This window comes from Lynx canadensis, chromosome A1 (genome assembly GCF_007474595.2).
Source record: "Lynx canadensis isolate LIC74 chromosome A1, mLynCan4.pri.v2, whole genome shotgun sequence".
Taxonomy (NCBI): Eukaryota; Metazoa; Chordata; class Mammalia; order Carnivora; family Felidae; genus Lynx; species Lynx canadensis.
Window position 1 is genome coordinate 220,381,118 of NC_044303.2, and position 22,043 is coordinate 220,403,160.

At 35.3% G+C, this 22,043-nt stretch overlaps 1 protein-coding gene across 1 annotated transcript in view; it reads left to right on the top strand.

The window, feature by feature from the left end:
- Positions 1–10,447: 10,447 nt before the first annotated feature.
- The window catches only part of LOC115525116 (cadherin-10), a 123,276-nt gene continuing 111,680 nt past the window's right edge, over positions 10,448–22,043 (top strand). The window contains exon 1 of the mRNA XM_032594642.1: positions 10,448–10,800. Within this exon, the coding sequence (XP_032450533.1) occupies positions 10,570–10,800 (231 nt within the window). The 5' untranslated portion in view covers positions 10,448–10,569. The remainder of the gene's footprint in view (positions 10,801–22,043) is intronic.

Genomic DNA, 22,043 nt, shown 5'->3' on the forward strand with positions numbered 1-22,043 from the left:
TATTATTTCTCTTCTTCTGCTGGGTTTAGGCTGCCTTTGCTGTTCTGCTTCTATTTCCTTTAGGTGGGCTGTTAGATTTTGTATTTGGGATTTTGCTTGTTTCTTGAGATAGGCCTGGATTGCAATGTATTTTCCTCTCAGGACTGCCTTCGCTGCGTCCCAAAGCGTTTGGATTGTTGTATTTTCATTTTCGTTTGTTTCCATATATTTTTTGATTTCTTCTCTAATTGCCTGGTTGACCCACTCATTCGTTAGTAGGGTGTTCTTTAACCTCCACGCTTTTGGAGGTTTTCCAGACTTTTTCCTGTGGTTGATTTCAAGCTTCATAGCATTGTGGTCTGAAAGTATGCATGGTATAATTTCAATTCTTGTAAACTTATGAAGGGCTGTTTTGTGACCCAGTATATGATCTATCTTGGAGAATGTTCCATGTGCACTCGAGAAGAAAGTATATTCTGTTGCTTTGGGATGCAGAGTTCTAAATATATCTGTCAAGTCCATCTGATCCAATGTCTCATTCAGGGCCCTTGTTTCTTTACTGACCGTGTGTCTAGATGATCTATCCTTTTCTGTAAGTGGGGTGTTAAAGTCCCCTGCAATTACCACATTCTTATCAATAAGGTTGCTTCTGTTTATGAGTAATTGTTTTATATACTTGGGGGCTCCGGTATTCGGCGCATAGACATTTATAATTGTTAGCTCTTCCTGATGGATAGACCCTGTAACTATTATATAATGTCCTTCTTCATCTCTTGTTACAGCCTTTAATTTAAAGTCTAGTTTGTCTGATATAAGTATGGCTACTCCAGCTTTCTTTTGGCTTCCAGTAGCATGATAAATAGTTCTCCATCCCCTCACTCTGAATCTAAAGGTGTCCTCAGGTCTAAAATGAGTCTCTTGTAGACAGCAAATAGATGGGTCTTGTTTTTTTATCCATTCTGATACCCTATGTCTTTTGGTTGGCGCATTTAATCCATTTACATTCAGTGTTATTATAGAAAGATACGGGTTTAGAGTCATTGTGATGTCTGTATGTTTTATGCTTGTAGTGATGTCTCTGGTACTTTGTCTCACAGGGTCCCCCTTAGGATCTCTTGTAGGGCTGGTTTAGTGGTGACAAATTCCTTCAGTTTTTGTTTGTTTGGGAAGACCTTTATCTCTCCTTCTATTCTAAATGACAGACTTGCTGGATAAAGGATTCTCGGCTGCATATTTTTGCTGTCTAGCACCCTGAAAATCTCGTGCCAATTCTTTCTGGCCTGCCAAGTTTCAAAAGAGAGATCAGTCACGAGTCTTATAGGTCTCCCTTTATATGTGAGGGCACGTTTACCCCTTGCTGCTTTCAGAATTTTCTCTTTATCCTTGTATTTTGCCAGTTTCACTATGATATGTCGTGCAGAAGATCGATTCAAGTTACGTCTGAAGGGAGTTCTCTGTGCCTCTTGGATTTCAATGCCTTTTTCCTTCCCCAGTTCAGGGAAGTTCTCAGCTATGATTTCTTCAAGTACCCCTTCAGCACCTTTCCCTCTCTCTTCCTCCTCTGGGATACCAATTATGCGTATATTATTTCTTTTTAGTGTATCACTTAGTTCTCTAATTTTCCCCTCATACTCCTGGATTTTTTTATCTCTCTTTTTCTCAGCTTCCTCTTTTTCCATAACTTTATCTTCTAGTTCACCTATTCTCTCCTCTGCCTCTTCCATCCGAGCCGTGGTGGTTTGCATTTTGTTTTGCATTTCCTTTAAAGCGTTTTTCAGCTCCTCGTGACTGTTCCTTAGTCCCTTGATCTCTGTAGCAAGAGATTCTCTGCTGTCCTGTATACTGTTTTCCAGCCCAGCGATTAATTTTATGACTATTATTCTAAATTCACTTTCTGTTATATTATTTAAATCCTTTTTGATCAGCTCATTAGCTGTTGTTATTTCCTGGAGATTCTTCTGAGGGGAATTCTTCCGCTTGGTCATTTTGGATAGTCCCTGGTGTGGTGAGGACCTGCAGGGCACTTCCCCTGTGCTGTGGTGTATAACTGGAGTTGGTGGGCGGGGCCGCAGTCAGTCCTGATGTCTGCCCCCAGCCCACCGCTGGGGCCACAGTCAGACTGGTGTGTGCCTTCTCTTCCCCTCTCCTAGGGGTGGGATTCACTGTGGGGTGGCGTGGCCCGTCTGGGCTATTTGCACACTGCCAGGCTTGTGATGCTGGGGATCTGGCGTATTAGCTGGGGTGGGAAGGCAAGGTGCACGGCGGGAGGGGGGGCAGGCTTAGCTCGCTTCTCCTTAGGTGATCCACTTCAGGAGGGGCCCTGTGGCAGCCGGAGGGAGTCAGATCCGCTGCCGGAGGTTTGGCTCCGCAGAAGCACAGAGTTGGGTGTTTGCGCGGAGCGAGCAATTTCCCTGGCCGGAACCGGTTCCCTTTGGGATTTTGGCTGGGGGATGGGCGGGGGAGATGGCGCTGGCGAGCGCCTTTGTTCCCCTCCAAACTGAGCTCTGTAGTCCGGGGGCTCCGCAGCTCACCCTCCCTTTGTCCTCCAGCCTTCCCGCTTTCCGAGCAGAGCTGTTAACTTATGACCTCCCAGACGCTAAGTCGCGCTTGCTGTCGGAACACAGTCCGTCAGGCCCCTCCGCTTTTGCAAGCCGGACTCGGGGGCTCTGCTTGGCCGGCGAGCCGCCCCTCCGCCCCGGCTCCCTCCCGCCAGTCCGTGGAGCGCGCACCGCCTCGCCGCCCTTCCTACCCTCTTCCGTGGGCCTCTCGTCTGCACTTGGGTCCGGTGACTCCATTCTGCTAATCCTCTGGCGGTTTTCTGGGTTATTTAGGCAGGTGTAGGTGGAATCTAAGTGATCAGCAGGACTCGCGGTGAGCCCAGCGTCCTCCTACGCCGCCATCTTCTGGTTCAATGATTCTTGTGATACTCATGTGAAATTATTTTTGAGATTAAAATACGTTACTGGGGTTTTGAAAGGGCTTCTTGAAAATACATTTATTAACTGGAAATAAAATTATATAATTTCATTAATTTTTAGCATTTTCATGGCAAGAAATAGTTTAACTTTGGTCTCAGCCCATTTGATTCCTTCTAATTATAGTTCCATTTACAAGTATAGCTCCCTTAAATGATATTTTCATATTCTAAACTTTAGCCTTTATTTTTCACCAGAAATAACCCAACCGATTCAGAAAGACTTTTTAAAAACATATTTTTTACTTAATTCAAGAAATGTTGGAGTGCCTAGTTGGGCTCAATTGGTTAAGCATCTGACTTGATTTCAGCTCAGGTCATGATCTCATGGTTTTGGGGATCAGGCATCATGTCTCTCTCTCTCTCCCTATCTGCCCCTCCCCCACTTGTATGTGAGTGCGCGCTCTCTCTCTCTCTCTCAAAAATGCATAAATAAACTTAAAAAAAAAAAGAAATGTTTACTTACACACCTATATATACACAGTAACAATTCACTAGTGAGGGAAATTCAATAAAGTATAAATACCTAGACAAGATTCAGAATTATGTATTAGTGAGGGAGTAGTTTATGTACATAAAAAGTTACATATCAGGCTTGAAACTAAATAACCAATCAGAAATAATGTAAAAAATATATTTTTTTAAATATCACTTGGTTCCATGTTATTATCCTGGTAGTTAGATATATTTAAAATTTTTAATTGATTTGGGTCAGGGTGAAGAGTTTTTGGAAAATTAATTTAGCTAATACCCCGCAGGATATATTTTAAGTAAAAAAAATGAAGGTTAAGGAAACCTGTTAGTGTACATTTTTTGCATGAAATGATAACATAAAATAGTGTGTTGGTTCGCTTGCTCTCTGCCTCTCTCAAAAAATAAAAAAAATAAAAAATAAAAAAAAAACATAACGGTTCCTGGGTGGCTGAGCTGGTTAAGAGTCAACTCTTAATTTTGACTTAGGACTCGGGTCATGATCTCAGGGTTGTGAGACCCAGCCCTACATCAGTCTCCCTGCTGAGTGTGGAAACTGCTTAAGATTCCTTCTGTCCCTCTTCCCTTCCCCTGCTCACTTTCACTCTTTCTCTTTCATAAAAAATAAATAAATGAATAAGTAAAATAGTGTGTTGTCACATACAATAGGAAGAAAAAAAAAAAGATGACCACTATGAAGAAGAAAACAAAAACAAGGGTATATATTGACAGACTATGTTGGAGATGGGCTTGAATTAATGGAAGTGTCAAAGATGCTCCACATTTTGAGTTTAGTGAAAGAATATTTATTTGTGGTATTTATAATGAAAGAGCAATATTTTGAAAAGTCTAAAACTGGGTTTCTAGCTGCATAGACCATACCCAGGAAGAATTTACATGGGACAAATTAACTGTTGGTTTGTTTCATACAATTCCCTATTTTTATTTTATATGTGTGCTTATGAATTGTTTATTTTTTGCAGCATTTTTAGGTTTCCAAGAAATTTAAGAGGAAGGAACAGAGATTTCTAATATATCCACTCCCCCCCCCCCCACATACATAGCCTCTCCCATTAACATTGCTTACCAGAATGGTATATTTTCTTACCAAGGAATAACCTATATTGATGCATCACAATTGCTCAAAGTCCATAGTTTACCTTATGGTTCACTCTTGGTGTTATACATTCTATGGGTTTAGACAAATATATAAGGATGGATGTGTAAGGTTTTGGAGGAGTCTACTGGTATATCTTCCTGATCAAAGACTCTTTTCTCAGCCATGTCCAGTCTACTAATGAGCCTAATCATTTATGGGACAGTGTTCTTTATTTCTTGCGTTTCTTTTTAGTTCTTTCTTAGGATTTCGTGTCTTTACTTACGTTGCCCATCTGTTGTTATATGCTGTCTACCTGATTCATCAGAACACTTAATATATTGACCACAGTTACTTTAAATTCCAAGTCTGATCATTCCAACATTCCTGCCATGTCTGATTCTGATGCTTGCTGAGTCTCTCCAGTTTGTTTGTTTTTTGCCTTTTGGTATACCTTGTAATTTTTTTTTCTTGATAGCTGGATATATTGTACTGGAAATGCAACTGCTGTAAATGGTCCTGTAGTAATGGGATGTTTAAGTGTGTGGCGGGGAAGCGTTCTATAGCCTCTGATTAGTAACTTTTAGTGAGCCTATGCCCTTATACTGTGAACTTCACAAGCATTTCTCATTTTTTTCCCTCTGTAGGAGAAACCTGAAGGTTATATGGGATTGAATTCTGTATTTCCCTTCCCTCAGGTCAGTTAGGCTTTGATAATACTCCAAGTTAGGTTCTGGTTAACTAGTTTCCCTGAGGGCAGACCTTGTTAGGAACACAGTGTTCTGAGGCATTTCAAAATATTTCCTTCCCTGTTGAAAGCATATGGGGATTTTTATAACATTTTACTGTAGGAAACTGGTGAGTCCCCCACAGGTAAATCTCCAAGTATTGAGGAGCACCTCCCCAAACAGCATGGCTGAGTCTCCTGGAGTTTTTAATTTTGAGAGTTGTGTGCACTAAGCCTCCATTAATTTGTCAATTATAGTTCAGTTTTCCTCTACCATTACTGGTTCTAAGATGGTTTCTGCTCCTGAGTCTCTGCTGGTAAGTCTTGTTTCCTTCTATTCACATGTCTCTCTCTCCAATCTTGGGAGCAGTAGTTTGCCCAGAGTCCTCTGTCTCTTATGGATCCAAGAAGAATTGCTGGTTTTTTAATCTGTTCAAGTTTGTGTTGTGTTAGCTTGGAGTGGTAATTTCAAACTCCTTACATGTGAAACCAAAAAATATCATTCTTTTTTATTGTTTAGTAACATTGCATTGTACAGATATACTCTAATTTGTTTATCCATCCACCTGTAACATTTGGCTTGTTTCCAGGTTTTTTCTCTTATCCATAAACTTCTGTAAACATTCATATACAACGTTTAAATGAGCATATACTTTCATCCCTCTTTTATAAATACCTGGGAGCAGAAGACTGGATTATATTGCAGATGTACTTTTACTGTTTTAAGCATCTACCAATCCTCTTGCTACTGTAACAACTTACCACAAACCAAGTGACTTAGGACAACATAGATTTATGTTGTTGCATATCCAGAAGTCAAAGTCTAAAATCAAGGTGTCGAGGGGCCGTGTTCCATCTGGAAGCCACAGGGGAGAATCCACTGCTTTCCTTTTATAGTTTCTAAGCTTCCTGCATGCTGGCTGCTGCCCTCTTGCTCAGGGCACTCAGACCCCTTGCTTCTGTGATCTTATCTCTTACTGTTGACTCTGATCCTTCTGCCTTCTTCCTACAAGGATCCTTATGATTACAATGATCCCACTTAAATAATCCAAAATACTCTCTTGAAATCTCTACAGTCGTTCAATTAATAACATCTGCAAAGTCCCTTTTACATATTTACAGATTCCACAGGTACCAGGGGTTAGAATGTGAATGTCTTTGAGGTGTCATTATTTCAGTCTACCACATTATCTTCCAAGGAGATTATATAACTTTACATTCCCATTAATAGTGTAGAATTGTTCTAGTTCCTCCACATTCTCACTAACACTTGGTAATAGTCACTTTATTTATTTATTTATTTATTTATTTATTTATTGAGAGAGTGTGTGAGCAAGCAGGGGAGGGGCAGTGGGAGAAAAAGAGAAAAAAGAGAGAGAGAATCTTAAGCAGCGCTGAGATTCCACCTTAAGACATGAGATCATAACCTGAGCTGAAATCAAGAGTTGGACACTTAACCGAATAAGCCACCTACGTGCCCCAATAGTTGGTCATTTTAATTTGCATTTCTCAGATAACGAACAATGTTGGATACCTTTTCATGTACATTTTTGCTTTCTATAGGTAAAAATGTTGGTTCAAATACTTTCCCCATTTTTTATTGGACTTTATGCTTTTTGATTTTTGGATTTTGAGCATTCTTTGTATATTCTAGATATGTCTATAACCAAATGTAATATGTTATTATATATTGTTGGCTTGTCTTTTTTTAAATATATTTAAACATATTTTAATGATTTAAAATCATTATTAAGTAATGTATTTAACAGTGTTCAAGCTCATCAAGTTGTATAAATTAAACATGAACAGATTTTTGTATCTCAATCATATCTCAATAAAGTGGTTTAGAAATAAAAATAACAATGAAATATGAAAATATTAGGGTAATATTTGATTAAAAGTAAGCAAGATCTGTACACTGAAATCTCTAAAACATTACTGAGATGAACTCATTGATGTAGAGATATATAGGGTTTTTAGGTCAGAAGAGTCAATGTTGCTGTGATGGCCATTTTCCCCAAATTTATCTAAAGATTCAATGCAATCCCAGTCAAATCCTTACAGGCTTTTATATAGAAATTTCAAGGTAATTATAAAATTTAAATATAAAATGCAAATGTAGACATATATAGACACACATATGTAGACAAACTGATTTTTGACAAAAGCACAGAGGCAATACAGAGGAGAAAGAATGGACTTTTCAACAAATGGAGCTTGGGAAAGTAGATATTCATATGCAAAACAAAGAACTTCAATTCATATCTCTCACTATATACAAAACCTGATTCAAGTTGGATCATAGACCTAAGTGTTAGAACTAAGACAATAAACCTTTGAAAAGAAGACATGAGATGAATCTTTTTGATCTTAAGTTAGGCATAGATTTTAAGTTTATTTATTTATTTGAGAGAAAGAGAGAGAAAGAGGATGAGAGAAAGCACAAGCAGGGGAGGGGCAGATGAAATATTGAACTAAGTTAAGATCAAAAGTCAGATGCTTAGCTGACTGAGCCACCCAGGTGTCCCCAAAGATTTTTAGATATGGGACCAAAAGCCCAATCGAATAAAAGAAAAAAATCATAAATCAAAATAATCAAAATGTAAAACTTTTGGGAGCACCTGGGTGGTTAAGCGTCAGACGTCAGCTCAGGTCATGATTTTGTGGTCTGTGAGTTTGAGCCCCACATCAGGCTCTGTGCTGACAGCTCAGAGCCTGGAGCCTGCTTGGGATTCTGTGTGTCCCTCTGCCCCTCCCCTGCTTGCTCTCTGACTCTTTCTCTCAAAAATAAATTAAAAAATCATTTAAAAAGTTTAAAACTTTTGCTTTTAAAAATTTTATTTAATCTTGTCATCATTTGATATGGTTTATCAAATATTTAATTCATGTAAAATATATTTTTAACATATAGGAAACCAGAAAAATGATGAAAAAAAATTCCATGCGTATGTAGAGCTCCAGTTATTTACTAGCAATTTTCACAGTTATCATCTCCACCTACTCTTTCCCCAAAATATTGATGCTTAAACTTTTAAAATTATAGATAGTTATAATTGCATTGAAAATGATTGCCAATATATCTTATAGTTGCTGGAATATATTTTTAAAATGAAAAAAAAGAGATGAAATGAGAATGTTGCTTCAATAAGTGTTAAAGCTTTCACAGAAAGTAGATACAGTAAATTATACACACTGTCCTCTAATTTTTAGGAACAGTGAAAGTTTCTGGAAATATTATCTATCATGCCCTGTTACATAAAAAGACAAACATTGGTTGGTAAATGTTCCTATTACTTACAATCCAATCAATTTAAGTTTCTGTAATGTCAGTGCTTTGTAAGGTAAAATCATTTTATGTATCAGATAATTTCTATACTCCAAGTGTAGCAATACATGATTTTTTAATACAGTTTACATCTGTCATTTTGAATGCTTCACATGCTGTAGAGAACTCCACTGTCATTTAATACACTCAAGGGAATACTGCTTCACCATTAATCTTATTTGTAAAACATGTTTGCATTAACTTTTAAATCTTCTTAATAAAAGAAAACCGAAAAGAATAAGCAGATTGCTAACAGATTATTGTGGATGAAAGCATAAATGTCAGTGTCAATTCTGGAGGACTTAGAATGCTTGCCATATTAGAGAAAAGGAACTCAATCCTTCGGTACCAAAACTACTTTTTTATAAGAAATGTTTTATCCTATTCTGAAATGAAATCCTTACCTAACAGGAAACAAACAAAGAACAATCTATAGAGGAGATTTTAAAATAAAAACAAGATTGTGAGGATTAACAATAATATAAACAAAGAATAAAATAAAGTAATTATGATTTCAAAAATGTATTTCCATACATAAGTGTTGGAGCATAACTACATAGAAAAAGGAATGGTACTCAGATTTTTTAATCAACTTACAATATATTCATTTATTCAATTAAAATGTTTATTGATCATCTGCTGTGTGTAAGAGTCTGTTATACAGTAGCAAAACAACCCATGGGATTACAGCAGGGAGAAAGAATGCATCCCGAATAAAATAAAGCACTTATAGTATATGGGTATATATGGAATATTAGGGGAGGATTCAAGAAAGACCTGAAGGAGGCAAGAAGTCTAACCAAGTGGACCTCTATGTGGAAAAACATTACAAATAGAAGGAAAAAGTAGAAAGTTCTAGTTTAGGAGAGGAGAATATGAAGTGTATTGCAAGGTGAAAGAAGAAGGACACTTTGGCTGGAAAGGAGTCAGTTTTAGGAAGTGACATGGGGGATTGGGGTAAAATATGAGGTCAGAGAAGTGACCAGTAGTCATGAAATCAAGTACAGAATTGTAGGTTTTTGTAAGGCATGGGTTTTAATCAAAGTGAGAGGAGACTTCATGTGAGTTTTTTGTTCAGATAAGTGACATAATCTGATTTATATTTAATAGGGTTACCTGGGTTGAGGAAGCAAGCAGAGGGAGGGAGGTGGAGAGCAGCCTGGAATCTATGGCCCTCCCTCGTCAGGCTGGGGCAGTGTGGAGTTCTAGACTCAGAACTTTTGTAGTGGGAGTACAGCTGACAATGTCATTCACTCCCTCTACACAGTAGTATGAATTATATTACAAATGGATCTACTTTAGTAGTGATTTTTTTCCACTTTAAGAGGGAAGAGAGAACTCTTCAGCCAAAGGCACTTCAAGTGTTTTATTTGTTCTTATATTGCTTTTACCTTTGAGCAGAATTAAATTGGAAGAAACTGCTGCTGTTTAAAAACATTCAAATATCATTGTATCGCACAACAGATGCATGTTTTCTGTAGCTTTAATTAAATCAATATTTTGTTTTCAGTTTTTTAATTTATGTTAAGTTACTCTGAAAAAATTGATGTGCAAAATTAACTTCATCCCTACTCCATATAGGGATCATAATTCCTGAAAACTGTTATAATCACAAAAGAAGAAACAAAGCTTAATATGCCCCTTCCTTAAAATTTGTCTGAAAGACACTATTTACCATGATCTTTTCATAAATTGCTGACATGTTACTAGACAAGCAATATCTTCCAAAAGTAATCATTATTTTATAAAACAGCAGGAAAGTAGGTATTTTGTTTGCTACTAATCTTTATCAATTTCATATTTAAGGTAACAGGTAACATTCATAATGTTTTCAACTGACTCTTTTTTATTTGTTTGTTTTTTTGTTTGAAGCTTTTGGAAACATGTCCAAAACATTGATGAGATGTTGGAAACCAGTTGAAACACAGTAAAATTCAACTCAATAAAACAGGACTGCTTTCTCTTCATCCACGTTGGAAATTTTCAAGAAGTGAACTATGACAATATACCAATTTTTGCTACTGTTTCTACTCTGGGTATGCCTGCCACATTTCTGTTCTCCAGAGATAATGTTCAGAAGGACTCCTGTACCCCAGCAAAGAATTTTAGGTGCACGTGTACCTAGGAGTGATGGCAAAATTCTGCATCGTCAAAAACGTGGGTGGATGTGGAATCAATTTTTCTTACTGGAGGAATACACAGGATCTGATTACCAATACGTGGGCAAGGTAAGTTTGCACTGACATGGCAAATATTTACATTCTTTCTTTACATGTCTTAAGAAAATTTGAAGGTTATCAAGATCATCATTCTTATAAATTTCATTCTCTAAATATCCATAAAGCAATTTTTGTTTATGGAATAGAAATTATAATTTGAAAAACCACAGAATAAATAAATACAGCATGGTAAAGGTAGAAATTCACTGGATAGAATTAGTTCTGTCCATTTCCTCATGGATTAAAGAAGTACTAAAATCACGCTTTTAGAATTTGTAGTCAGAAATCAATGATAGTGAGAAAACTATACGTCAATCTGGCTACTTGAAATGACTAGATAGATAGATAGATACATACATACATATGCAATGGTTCCCATCACTCTTGATTTTCACAGGGAAGAAAAGACATTTAAAAGTAATTTAATATTCTATAGAATGAGAAAGCAAATGTCATAAAAAATATGACCTAAGGCCAAAAAAAATAGCTTTTTTATAAGAAAACTTATTTCAGATATGAATGTTATTTACTTTTCTTAAGTCTCACTGTGGGCACATTTATATAAAGGAAAATACATAGAAGACAAGCAGGTAGAAGTGGTTTACTTATTGTGATATGTGGACAGACAAGTTTCTACTCTATTCACTTATAAAAGTGAGGAAAATTAGTTGTGGTTGGGAGTCGAATGAAAAGTAACAATGAATGCTTGTGTGAACTATCTTCTATTCATTTTGAGTGTTCTTTTTTTGGCACTATCTGAATGTAGTAGAAGTTAGTGTCTTAAGAAAGGTTTTGTGTTAATAGGCATGGTTATTATTTTTATGGACAGTATGGAAATATATCAAAGAAGGAAGGGAAACACTAGCAAGATAAAAGTAAATATAATCACATGTTAATACATCCTATGTTAACACTATAAAGTTATGATAGATACATTACCGTGATGGAGAATTTTGTGTTAACCTAAACTTTAATAGCTTCATCCAAACAATTAAAATGTGCTAATAATTTTTAATCCTCTAAGAAAAAACTATTTTTAAAAGTTATGTAAAGTATTTTTTCATTGATTTTAAAACACTTTGATATGTTTTTTCATGTTCCAATCATTTCAGTCATCTTTAAATGTCTGGCAATATGGCATAGATGACATTAAAGGTTAAATGTTATATCAATTATAAGGAGAAGGAAAAGTGGCAGCAATCTGAGCAATATTACCAGAAAGCACACAGTAGCAGACTTATCACAGGTCGCATCTGATTGGGTGTCCAAGATCAGTGGGTTAAGGTACATTTTATGGTTGTTGTGATAGGCAACATTTAGTTAATGAAAGCAACCACATGAAAATATAATAACAGAAATCTACACCAAAGAAACTATACAGTAAATAATTTCCTTTGGTTCTTCCTGAACAAAGAGCTTATTTGGGTTATTTGCCTGTGCTTTCTTTTACCTAGTCCATTTTAATAAGGATTTGATAAGTGTTGGTAAATTAAGTTACCATTGCATTGTATACTCTCTCATGATAGTCAAGTGACTTCTTATGCACTTTCATTTGTTCTCTCCCAGAAGAGTGTCAACACCTTGAGATCAAGTCCTATACTTCACACCTCACTTTGTCTTTGGCTCTTTGAATAGAGCTTAATATTTCATTGATTGAATTGACCTGAGTTGCACTGGATTGAATTCCCAGAATCATCTGGTCCTGCTCGGTTCTTTGGGGGGAGGGGGGACTAGTCTAGAATTTAAATCCCTATGGGTAATTAAAACTGGTAATACTTGTATATGCATCTTGATATACAAACCAAATTTTATTCTTATTTACTCTGCTTGAACAAGGCAAGTCAGAAAACTCTTCAATAAGAACAAACATAAGGAATTTATGGGATGTGTCCACTAGTTCCTTTCTATGTAATATGTGCTGAATTACTAGATCAACAGAAATTTATTAGATTCTGTAGCTATAAGCTTACTTCTAATGCCCAGAGTATCTAATTTTTGGTTTATATTTCAGGACCACTTTGTAGTTTGAATCATTTATTCATGTCATGACCTGTGAAATAACTATTTAAACATTTTCCTTTTCTATAGTATAGTACTTGCATTAATTACTTATTATTTATATTGCATTAGTTACTTATACAATTAAAAACCTTATTTAGATATAAACAGATTTGCAGATGTCAAAAAGGTAATGTGCAATATAGAATATTTTAATACACATATACTACAATGGATATAAAACATTTTAAATTCTTAAATATTCTTTCTAAAAGTACTTACAGTAAATCTAATACATATTTATCCTTTCTTTCAGAAATTTCACTTCCAGTTTTTACTACCTTTAAAGTAGGAATGTAACATTGATGCTTAATGATGTATCTATGTTGGTTTAGATATATTAGTAATACATGTTCTAATTCCTTGACATATGGAAGATAATGATAGACACCCCATTGTAGTGGGAAATATTTGAGAAGCTCAGAATAAGAAAATGGAGAGAATTACACTGATAGGGTGAGGACAAGACTGAAAGCACATGCGTGAAGAGGGAATCTTTTTTTTTTTTTTTTTTTAATACCAAACAATTTGCCAACCAAATCCTATAAAGAATGGATTGGTATATAATTTCTCAGATAAAAGCCCATTACTGATTAAGGGAAACAGAGGGAAAAACCTATTGCTTCTCATTGGGTAAAAGCTGAGGGAAGCTTAGGAAAATCATATAATTGTGGAGCCTCTGTAGCTCAGTTGGTTAAGCAACAGGCTCTTGGTTTTGGCTCAGGTCATGATCTCATGGTTTGTGGGTTCCAGCCCTGTGTCCGGCTGTGCATTGACAGTGTGGAGCTGCTTGAGATTCTCTACTCCCTCTCTCTCTGTCCCTCCTCACTCCCACACTCTGTCTCCCTCTCAAAAATAAATAAATAAATAAATAAATAAATAAATACACTTAAAAAAGAAGGAAAAGCATGTAATCAATGATCAGAAGACTTAGGATATAACCTTGTTTCTACTACTATTTTTCACATAGTGGTTAAATCAACCTACTTCTCTTAGCCTTCATTCCTTCATGTATGAAATCAACTATGATTATGTGAATGGTTTAATTTATATATTCATGTTATGTAATTGTATATGTTAGTTTTATCCACATTAATTTTAATATATTCATCTTACTATATATTCATTTTTAATTTAATAATATTTTGCATTATAAAGTATGTGAGAATTTTAAAATCCATTTAGAAAAAAAAGAAGAAATAAACAGAGAGAAAGAAAGAGAAAAAGAGATAGATCAGTCGCCCATTTGTCATTGACATGACTGTTACTAAGAAACCAAGCCAAGAGGCACTCGGGTGGCTCAGTTGCTTGAGCGTCTGACTCTAGATTTCGGCTCAGGTCATGATCCCAGAGTCGTGGGATTCAGCCCTGCATCAGTCTCCATACTGAGTTTGCTTAATATTCTCTCTCTCTCTCTCTCTCTCTCTCTCTCTCTCTCTCCACCCCTTCCCACCCCCGTCCTGGCTCTTTCTCTCTAAAATTAAACAAACAATCAAAAAACAACGAAGCCAGCCAATAATGAACTCACCCAAAGCATTTCTTTGTTCAGCTCTTGATGATCAAAACACATTTTCCTCTAACCATTCAATCAAATACATCCTGAATCAAAATATAATTGTCGTTATTTTTTCTTTTCAGTGAGATAATAACAAAATTTGCCTTTAAGAAGTTTCCTTTATAGGATAACACCATGTCACCTCACTTTAACTTCCATAGCAAGGGGTTTATATTTGAAATTCAAGTAATCTATTTTTGTACTATGCTGCTTTCATTTTGCATCTTTCTATACACATATTACATTTTTCCAATTTAAGATTTGAGAATCATTATAACTATAAACTATTTTTATTTAAGTATACCTTTTAATCTCGGTTTCTTATTGCCTGATTCAGTCACCCTGGACAAATAATTTCAAATATCTAGGTTCCAAATATTCAAACAATATACATAATGACATTAAACTAGATACTCTTATCTATACTACACTGTCTATTAATTAACATGAATTTAAACTACAAAAAAAAAACCTAGATACTCTTGAATTTAGTTTAAGCTGTAACAGATAAACAGTGGTCAAAGAAATACTAATTTTATTTACTACAAAAATTTTGTATTCATTTTATATAATAATTACTCTCAAGTGGGGAAGAGCATGTTAAAATTAGACTTTTAATCAAAACCAGATACTGAGAAAAACCCCTAACACACCAAAAAATTAATAACATATTTGGGTAATAATAACCTGATTTTGAGTGAGCATAGTAAGACAATTCACTCCAGGAAGTGAAAATATAATAATACTTTAAAAATAATTAGGGTAACTGTCTACATTTTTTGGTACAATAAAACCATCAGGTGGTGGCAGTAAAGGGGCTGCTACTGGGATCTAGTTGGCAGAATCCAAGTTTACTGCTAAAACCCGCAATGCATAGAACAGACCTCCATAAAATTTTCTAGTTCCAAACATCAAGTGTGCTAAGATCAAGAAATACTGTCCTAGTTTGCCAGTTTTTTTACATTTTCCTAAATAACTCAATCTTTATTTTAGTTCTTTTTGGGTTCTTGCTTCTGAACCTGCTCCCGTTTGTAATTTCATTTCTTCCTTCCAGAGTTGCCATTAGTATTCACTTTCTTTTTTTTTTTTTTTTTTTTTTTTTTTTTTTTTTTTTTTTTTTTCAATATGTGCCTATTTATGAATGGCAATTTTATTTTTTTTTTTTTTTTTTTTTTTTTTTTTTTTTTTATTTTTTTTTTTTTTTTTATATGAAGTTTATTGACAAATTGGTTTCCATACAACACCCAGTGCTCATCCCAAAAGGTGCCCTCCTCAATACCCATCACCCACCCGCCCCTCCCTCCCACCCCCCATCAACCCTCAGTTTGTTCTCAGTTTCTAACAGTCTCTTATGCTTTGGCTCTCTCCCACTCTAACGTCCTTTTTTTTTTTTTTTTTTTTCCTTCCCCCCCCCCCTGGGTTCCTGTTAAGTTTCTCAGGATCCACATAAGAGTGAAACCATATGGTATCTGTCTTTCTCTGTATGGCTTATTTCACTTAGCATCACACTCTCCAGTTCCATCCACGTTGCTACAAAAGGCCGTATTTCATTTTTTCTCATTGCCACGTAGTATTCCATTGTGTATATAAACCACAATTTCTTTATCCATTCATCAGTTGATGGACATTTAGGCTCTTTCCATAATTTGGCTATTGTTGAGAGTGCTGCTATGAACATTGGGGTACAAGTGCCCCTATGCATCAGTACTCCTGTATCCCTTGGGTAGATTCCTAGCAGTGCTATTGCTGGGTCATAGGGTAGGTCTATTTTTAATTTTCTGAGGAACCTCCACACTGCTTTCCAGAGCGGCTGCACCAATTTGCATTCCCACCAACAGTGCAAGAGGGTTCCCGTTTCTCCACATCCTCTCCAGCATCTATAGTCTCCTGATTTGTTCATTTTGGCCACTCTGACTGGCGTGAGGTGATACCTGAGTGTGGTTTTGATTTGTATTTCCCTGATAAGGAGCGACGCTGAACATCTTTTCATGTGCCTGTTGGCCATCTGGATGTCTTCTTTAGAGAAGTGTCTATTCATGTTTTCTGCCCATTTCTTCACTGGGTTATTTGTTTTTCGGGTGTGGAGTTTGAAAGCAGGAAAAGACCTCTCTGACCTCAGCCGTAGCAATCTCTTACTCGACACATCCCCAAAGGCAAGGGAATTAAAAGCAAAAGTGAATTACTGGGACCTTATGAAGATAAAAAGCTTCTGCACAGCAAAGGAAACAACCAACAAAACTAAAAGGCAACCAACGGAATGGGAAAAGATATTTGCAAATGACATATCGGACAAAGGGCTAGTATCTAGTATTCACTTTCTGAAATGGACTTCTCTTAAGATCTCCTCTCCTTCATGCCCTATCTAATCTTGAAGTCATGCATTTGGTTCCAGCCTCTTAATCATCCTTTTCTGTAGACTTATGGTCTCCACAAACCCCCTAAAAATGAAGTATGCATTCATTCTTTCAGTAAATATCTAGAAGACCCACTACTCAGGTATTAATTACTCCTATTAAGCATATAGTAGAGAAAATATAATTTCTCTGCTCACGAAGTATCTGCCTTTAAGAGAAGGAGAAAATAATAAGTAAAGCTAACAGGAAGTTATGGGACTCTTTTAATCTCTGAGAGAGCACAGAACCCAAGAGCCACCAACAAAAAAATAAGTGCCAACTATCCCCCTGTTCTATTTCTGCAGTAATTGTAAGTAAAGTGGAAATGAAATTTTGGGATTTGCATCACATAAATCAATGTTATTAAAAAGTCAAGATTGGAGAGCCAAGGTATATGCTTTTATTTTTTACTTATCTGTATTTCTTCGGAGCTCTTTTGATGTACAATGCCTCATAAAAAGTGATCACTGTAAATTTCTAGAAGAAAGATCTTCCAAAAACTGAAAAAACATGATCCATGAAAGAATAACCTAACCTTAAACAGAATGCCAGAAATACCAACTGTGCCCACCATATTAGACCAGGTTCCTTTCACCCTTAATAATGTAGGTACAATCAAGTCAAACCTGGTAACGGGAGAAAGAGTAGTTCCAACTAGGATAGAGAGAGGAAGCTGCCCTGACCTTCCCACTGCAGTCTTCCGGGGGTGAACAGATCTGAGTCGAGCACGTGGAGAAAATGCTACATAAGAGTTCAGAAATTGCAAACATTTTAATGGATGTTAAATATTATCTTCAGAGAGTTGGATATTTTAACGACTGTAATAATACCGTTCTTGACACTAAAAATTCCAGGTGAATATTTCTTAAAAACAATCCAAATATGACCAAAAAAGACCTACATTAAACAAACAAACAAATGACAACAACAGAAAACCCTTTAACTGTTTAATATATAGAGATCTGATTTTAGTGGGCGGGGGCAGGCAGAGTGTTGGTATATGGTTATTTTCTATTTGAACCCTATTAATTGCAGCCACTAAAAGAATGAGGCATGAAACAAATAACACAGTAGACAATTTTAGATAGAAAAAGTCCTGGAAGAAAGTAAATGAGGATGATGTGACAGATATTGGCAGAGACTCCTTTAGGTTAGGTGGTTCTAGACCTTCCTGATGAGGGGACATTTGGACTTTTGGATGGATCAGGACATTATTTATCTGATATGCAAAGACCACAAAATAAGACAAATCTGAATTAGAGTGCTTAAGATCTTCTTATACTAATCCTCAAGCAAGAGGTAATAAAAGCATTTTTAAATAGAAGCCTGGCCTGCGGAACATTGATAATGTTTTCCAGGCAGACCACCTCTTGGTTTTTAATTCTCAAAATTCATACAATATTTATATCTTTCAATACAATGATATTTCAGCCAGAAGTTATATAGGGAAAATATGCTTGCATCCTCAAAGCTCACTATATTTTAACAAAGCAATATTTAGGAAGGTAGTTGAGTTGCATTCCAGATGCATTTGCATTGAGGATGAAACTTCAAAACCAGGCATAGATGATTTGAAGATATCAAAGGCTGTCAAAAAGAATGTGTATCCAAGTTTTATAACATAGAGAAGCCATACTAATTCATATTAACCTTAGGTGATCAGGTAACACGGATTTAAGCATTTTACATATTAACATTATAGCACGTTATTCATATTATACAGATTTTACTGTACTTTGGTTACTAAATTTTAGAATTGGTTTTGAGCTTAGATGTAATGTGTGAGCATTATATTTTTTCTCATTTAAAATATTAGGAAATAGGGTCCTTTTTAGCATTTTCAAGAAAAACATCAAATGGTAAATGTTGCATGTTAAAAATAAATGACATTTATTTACGAGATAAATGGAATTAAGTATGGAATGCTCATATATAAATAACAACCACAATCATCTTTTTACTTACAAGTTTTACTGGTATTAGTGATAACATGTTTTCTATAGTCTTCCATGAAGTTATTTGCATAACATACTACCAAATATCAAGATTATTCATATAGGGGCGCCTGGGTGGCTCAGTTGGTTAAGCGTCCGACTTCAGCTCAGGTCATGATCTCACAGTTGGAGGGTTTGAGCCCCACATCGGGCTCTGTGCTGACAGCTCAGAGCCTGGAGCCTGCTTCAAATTCTGTGTTTCCCTCTCTCTCTGCTCCTTTCCTGCTCACACTGTCTCTCTCTCAAAATAAACATTAAAAAAATTAAAAAAATAAAAAAAAGATTATTCATAAATACGTGTGACAACTTCATTTTATAACCTTCATGAAACAACTCACACACACACACACACAGACACACACACACACACACACACACACACACACACACGCACCCCACCTAAACATATTTACCACACTCCACTGCCCATATTGTCCTTAAAGGATTTATGGAAAGTCTACCCTTTCATTCTCCCATTTTTTCCCCTTGAGTTACTATCCCAGAGAGGCTGTAAATGTTGTCATCTTTTCTTTCCTACCACAGCCTGACTTTTGTATATTCCTGTTTCATGTTTACTAATTTATTAGCCCTTCCCCACAGAAACCTCTTCTCTTTTCCTGTTTCTTCAGTTAGCCACATAGCACCTCTTAAAATCTACCTCCCTTTGTCACATCCCTTGAAGTTACTTTTATTGGAATATATTTTAGAAAAAAGATAATTATGGGTTTATTTTCTAAAGGTTTTTTTTTTCTGTGATTTTAGGCCAATGAATTCACAAAGACTAGTAATAGTTGGAAGTAGATAGAAGGGCATTCAAAATAATAGTAGACTGATGACAATAAAAAATGATTAAATTTTTTTTTCTGTGCCAAATACGTTTTGGAAAACTTACCTATTATCTCAAAATATTCAAATTCAAATAAAAATTTAAAACTATAATTTAACCCATCATTTTTTCAAATATAAACTTTTAAGAAACATGATTACTTTATAATGAAGATTATGTGAAAATTGAGTAGATTTTTAACAAAAACTCGGGAGAAATCTCTGTAGATGAAAAATGTATTAAATCTCACATAAATTTGCTCAGCGGAAAGTATCTCAGCGTAATTTATCAGTAACAGGTGCATGTGTAATGGTCATGAAGCATGGGAAATTATTATTATTGTATTATGAATTTCTACCAAAGCCCTCTCATTTTCTTTCTTGGAGACAATACATAATTATATATTCAATTAAATTCTGTCCCCATTGTACTGAAGAATAATGTTCTCTTCAGGAAAGAAAATGAAAAAGTGGGATGTATGTTATTGTGTTTGCTCATCAATGTTTCACACTTGGTATATGTTCATATATTCAGATTCTCAGTTACCTTTTATGAAAGCATGAAAAGGAGTGAATACTTTAATAAATGTTCTGAAGTGAGTTCCTAAATATTCATAGTTAAATTTCTACATTTTTTAGTAAACAATATTATTTAACCTTAATATTTTATTAATATTATTATTACTATTGCCATTATTATTATTGTGATGCTAATTGGGTAACTGTCCCATGGCTTCTCATAATTGCAACTAAAAGCAAAAATAAAGAACAGTATGAACATGTAAGTTCCTATATAGATGGGCTAAATTTAGAGAAGGGAGCAGTAATTCTGTTGGAATATAGTTCTCTCCTTTGGTTCTCTCCTTAGAACCCTAATCTACAATAGGCAAAGGGCATTTTATGTAAATTTCAGATTCCCTCTTTCAGTAAAATTCTTTCACTTCTTTAACTTCACATTTAAAACTACACTGTATGTGTTTATGGATTACATAAAAGTATTAAATTTAGAATTTTAAATTCAGATGTTAACTCTCAGTCCAGTACTAAAATTATTTTATGAAGTATGAAATTTTACAAAGTAAGAGCATATACTATTATAGACCTTTTTCTAAAGGAATATTTCCTATTTTGGTGGCTGTTTAGCTTAAATTCCATCGGTGAACTTCTCAGTTCAGTATTATGTCTTCTAAATACCCAAAAACACTCCAAGACCACTGAGTTTTGCAATTTTCCTTGACACCAATTTCGCCACAAACCTACATCAAATCTAGCAACAAATTTAGTTTGTACATATGTGTTTGACTATTCTGAGTCTAGCAGAACAGAAGGATAGAGTTGTGAATCATGAACAGACCCAGTTTCTTCATCCTTGATGTCTGAGTTTCTGAAGGGAAACAATAAATAGATAAAGCAAATATCAAGGACATGACTTTTGATTAAAAATCAAATAGCATACAGGTAGAGGCAGAGAACATCCAAGGAGAAGCGGGGTGGTGGGGAAGAAGGGCAAGACTAGCATTATTATAGAAGACAAGGGAGGGAAAAAAAAACTGCAAAGAGTAAGTGACTAATTTTGTTGTGTAATGCAAACTCAATCAAAAGACAGGCGTGACAATTTAAAAATCAGTGTGGACCAAGGAGAGAGTTACTGTAATCATCTGAGGCAAATGGGAGTCAGTTAGTTTTGTGTTGGGCAGTTTCTCATAGGCATATTATCAATTAGACAAAATAAGTGGAGAATGAGAGATATTTTGAACTGATGAAGAGCAAGTGATAGGACATTATGATGTGGAAAAAGAGGATGTGAATGTGCAAAAACAGATGAGCTCTCTTTACTTATTAAAAATTGGAATTGAAAATATCTATCAAGGTGACAGTGAGCACCACACATAATCATAATCACTAAACAAAAAGAATACTGCCGTGTAAATCACCAAGAGAAGTAAAACAATTAAAAAAACAACACTTTTCTTGCCGCTAATACTTACACACTTCTGAAAGCAAAAAAAAAATTGATGTAAATATTATTACACATGGTTTTATGTGAGAATTAAATAAGATATAGTTTATAATAATCTGAAACACACTGATATATCCTGATAATAACTGTAAAATTTGATTTATTTATTACTTAATATCACAGTAACCTCATAAGATATTTTTATTATTATCTCTCATTTATAATTAAGAAAAATATGTCCTTATTGTCTAAATAAGTGTTCTAAAGGCACAAATCAAGTAACTTGTAGAGCTGGAGTTCTAACCCAGAAGAGATGACTCCAGAGTATATAATAGCCAACATTACACCTCATTACACCATTATTAATAATGATATTCTTGTTAATATTCTGTATGTTACCTCACTGAAAACAATTATATTCTTATTTAAGAAGTATAATGATGGGGCGCTTGGGTGGCTCAGTCGGT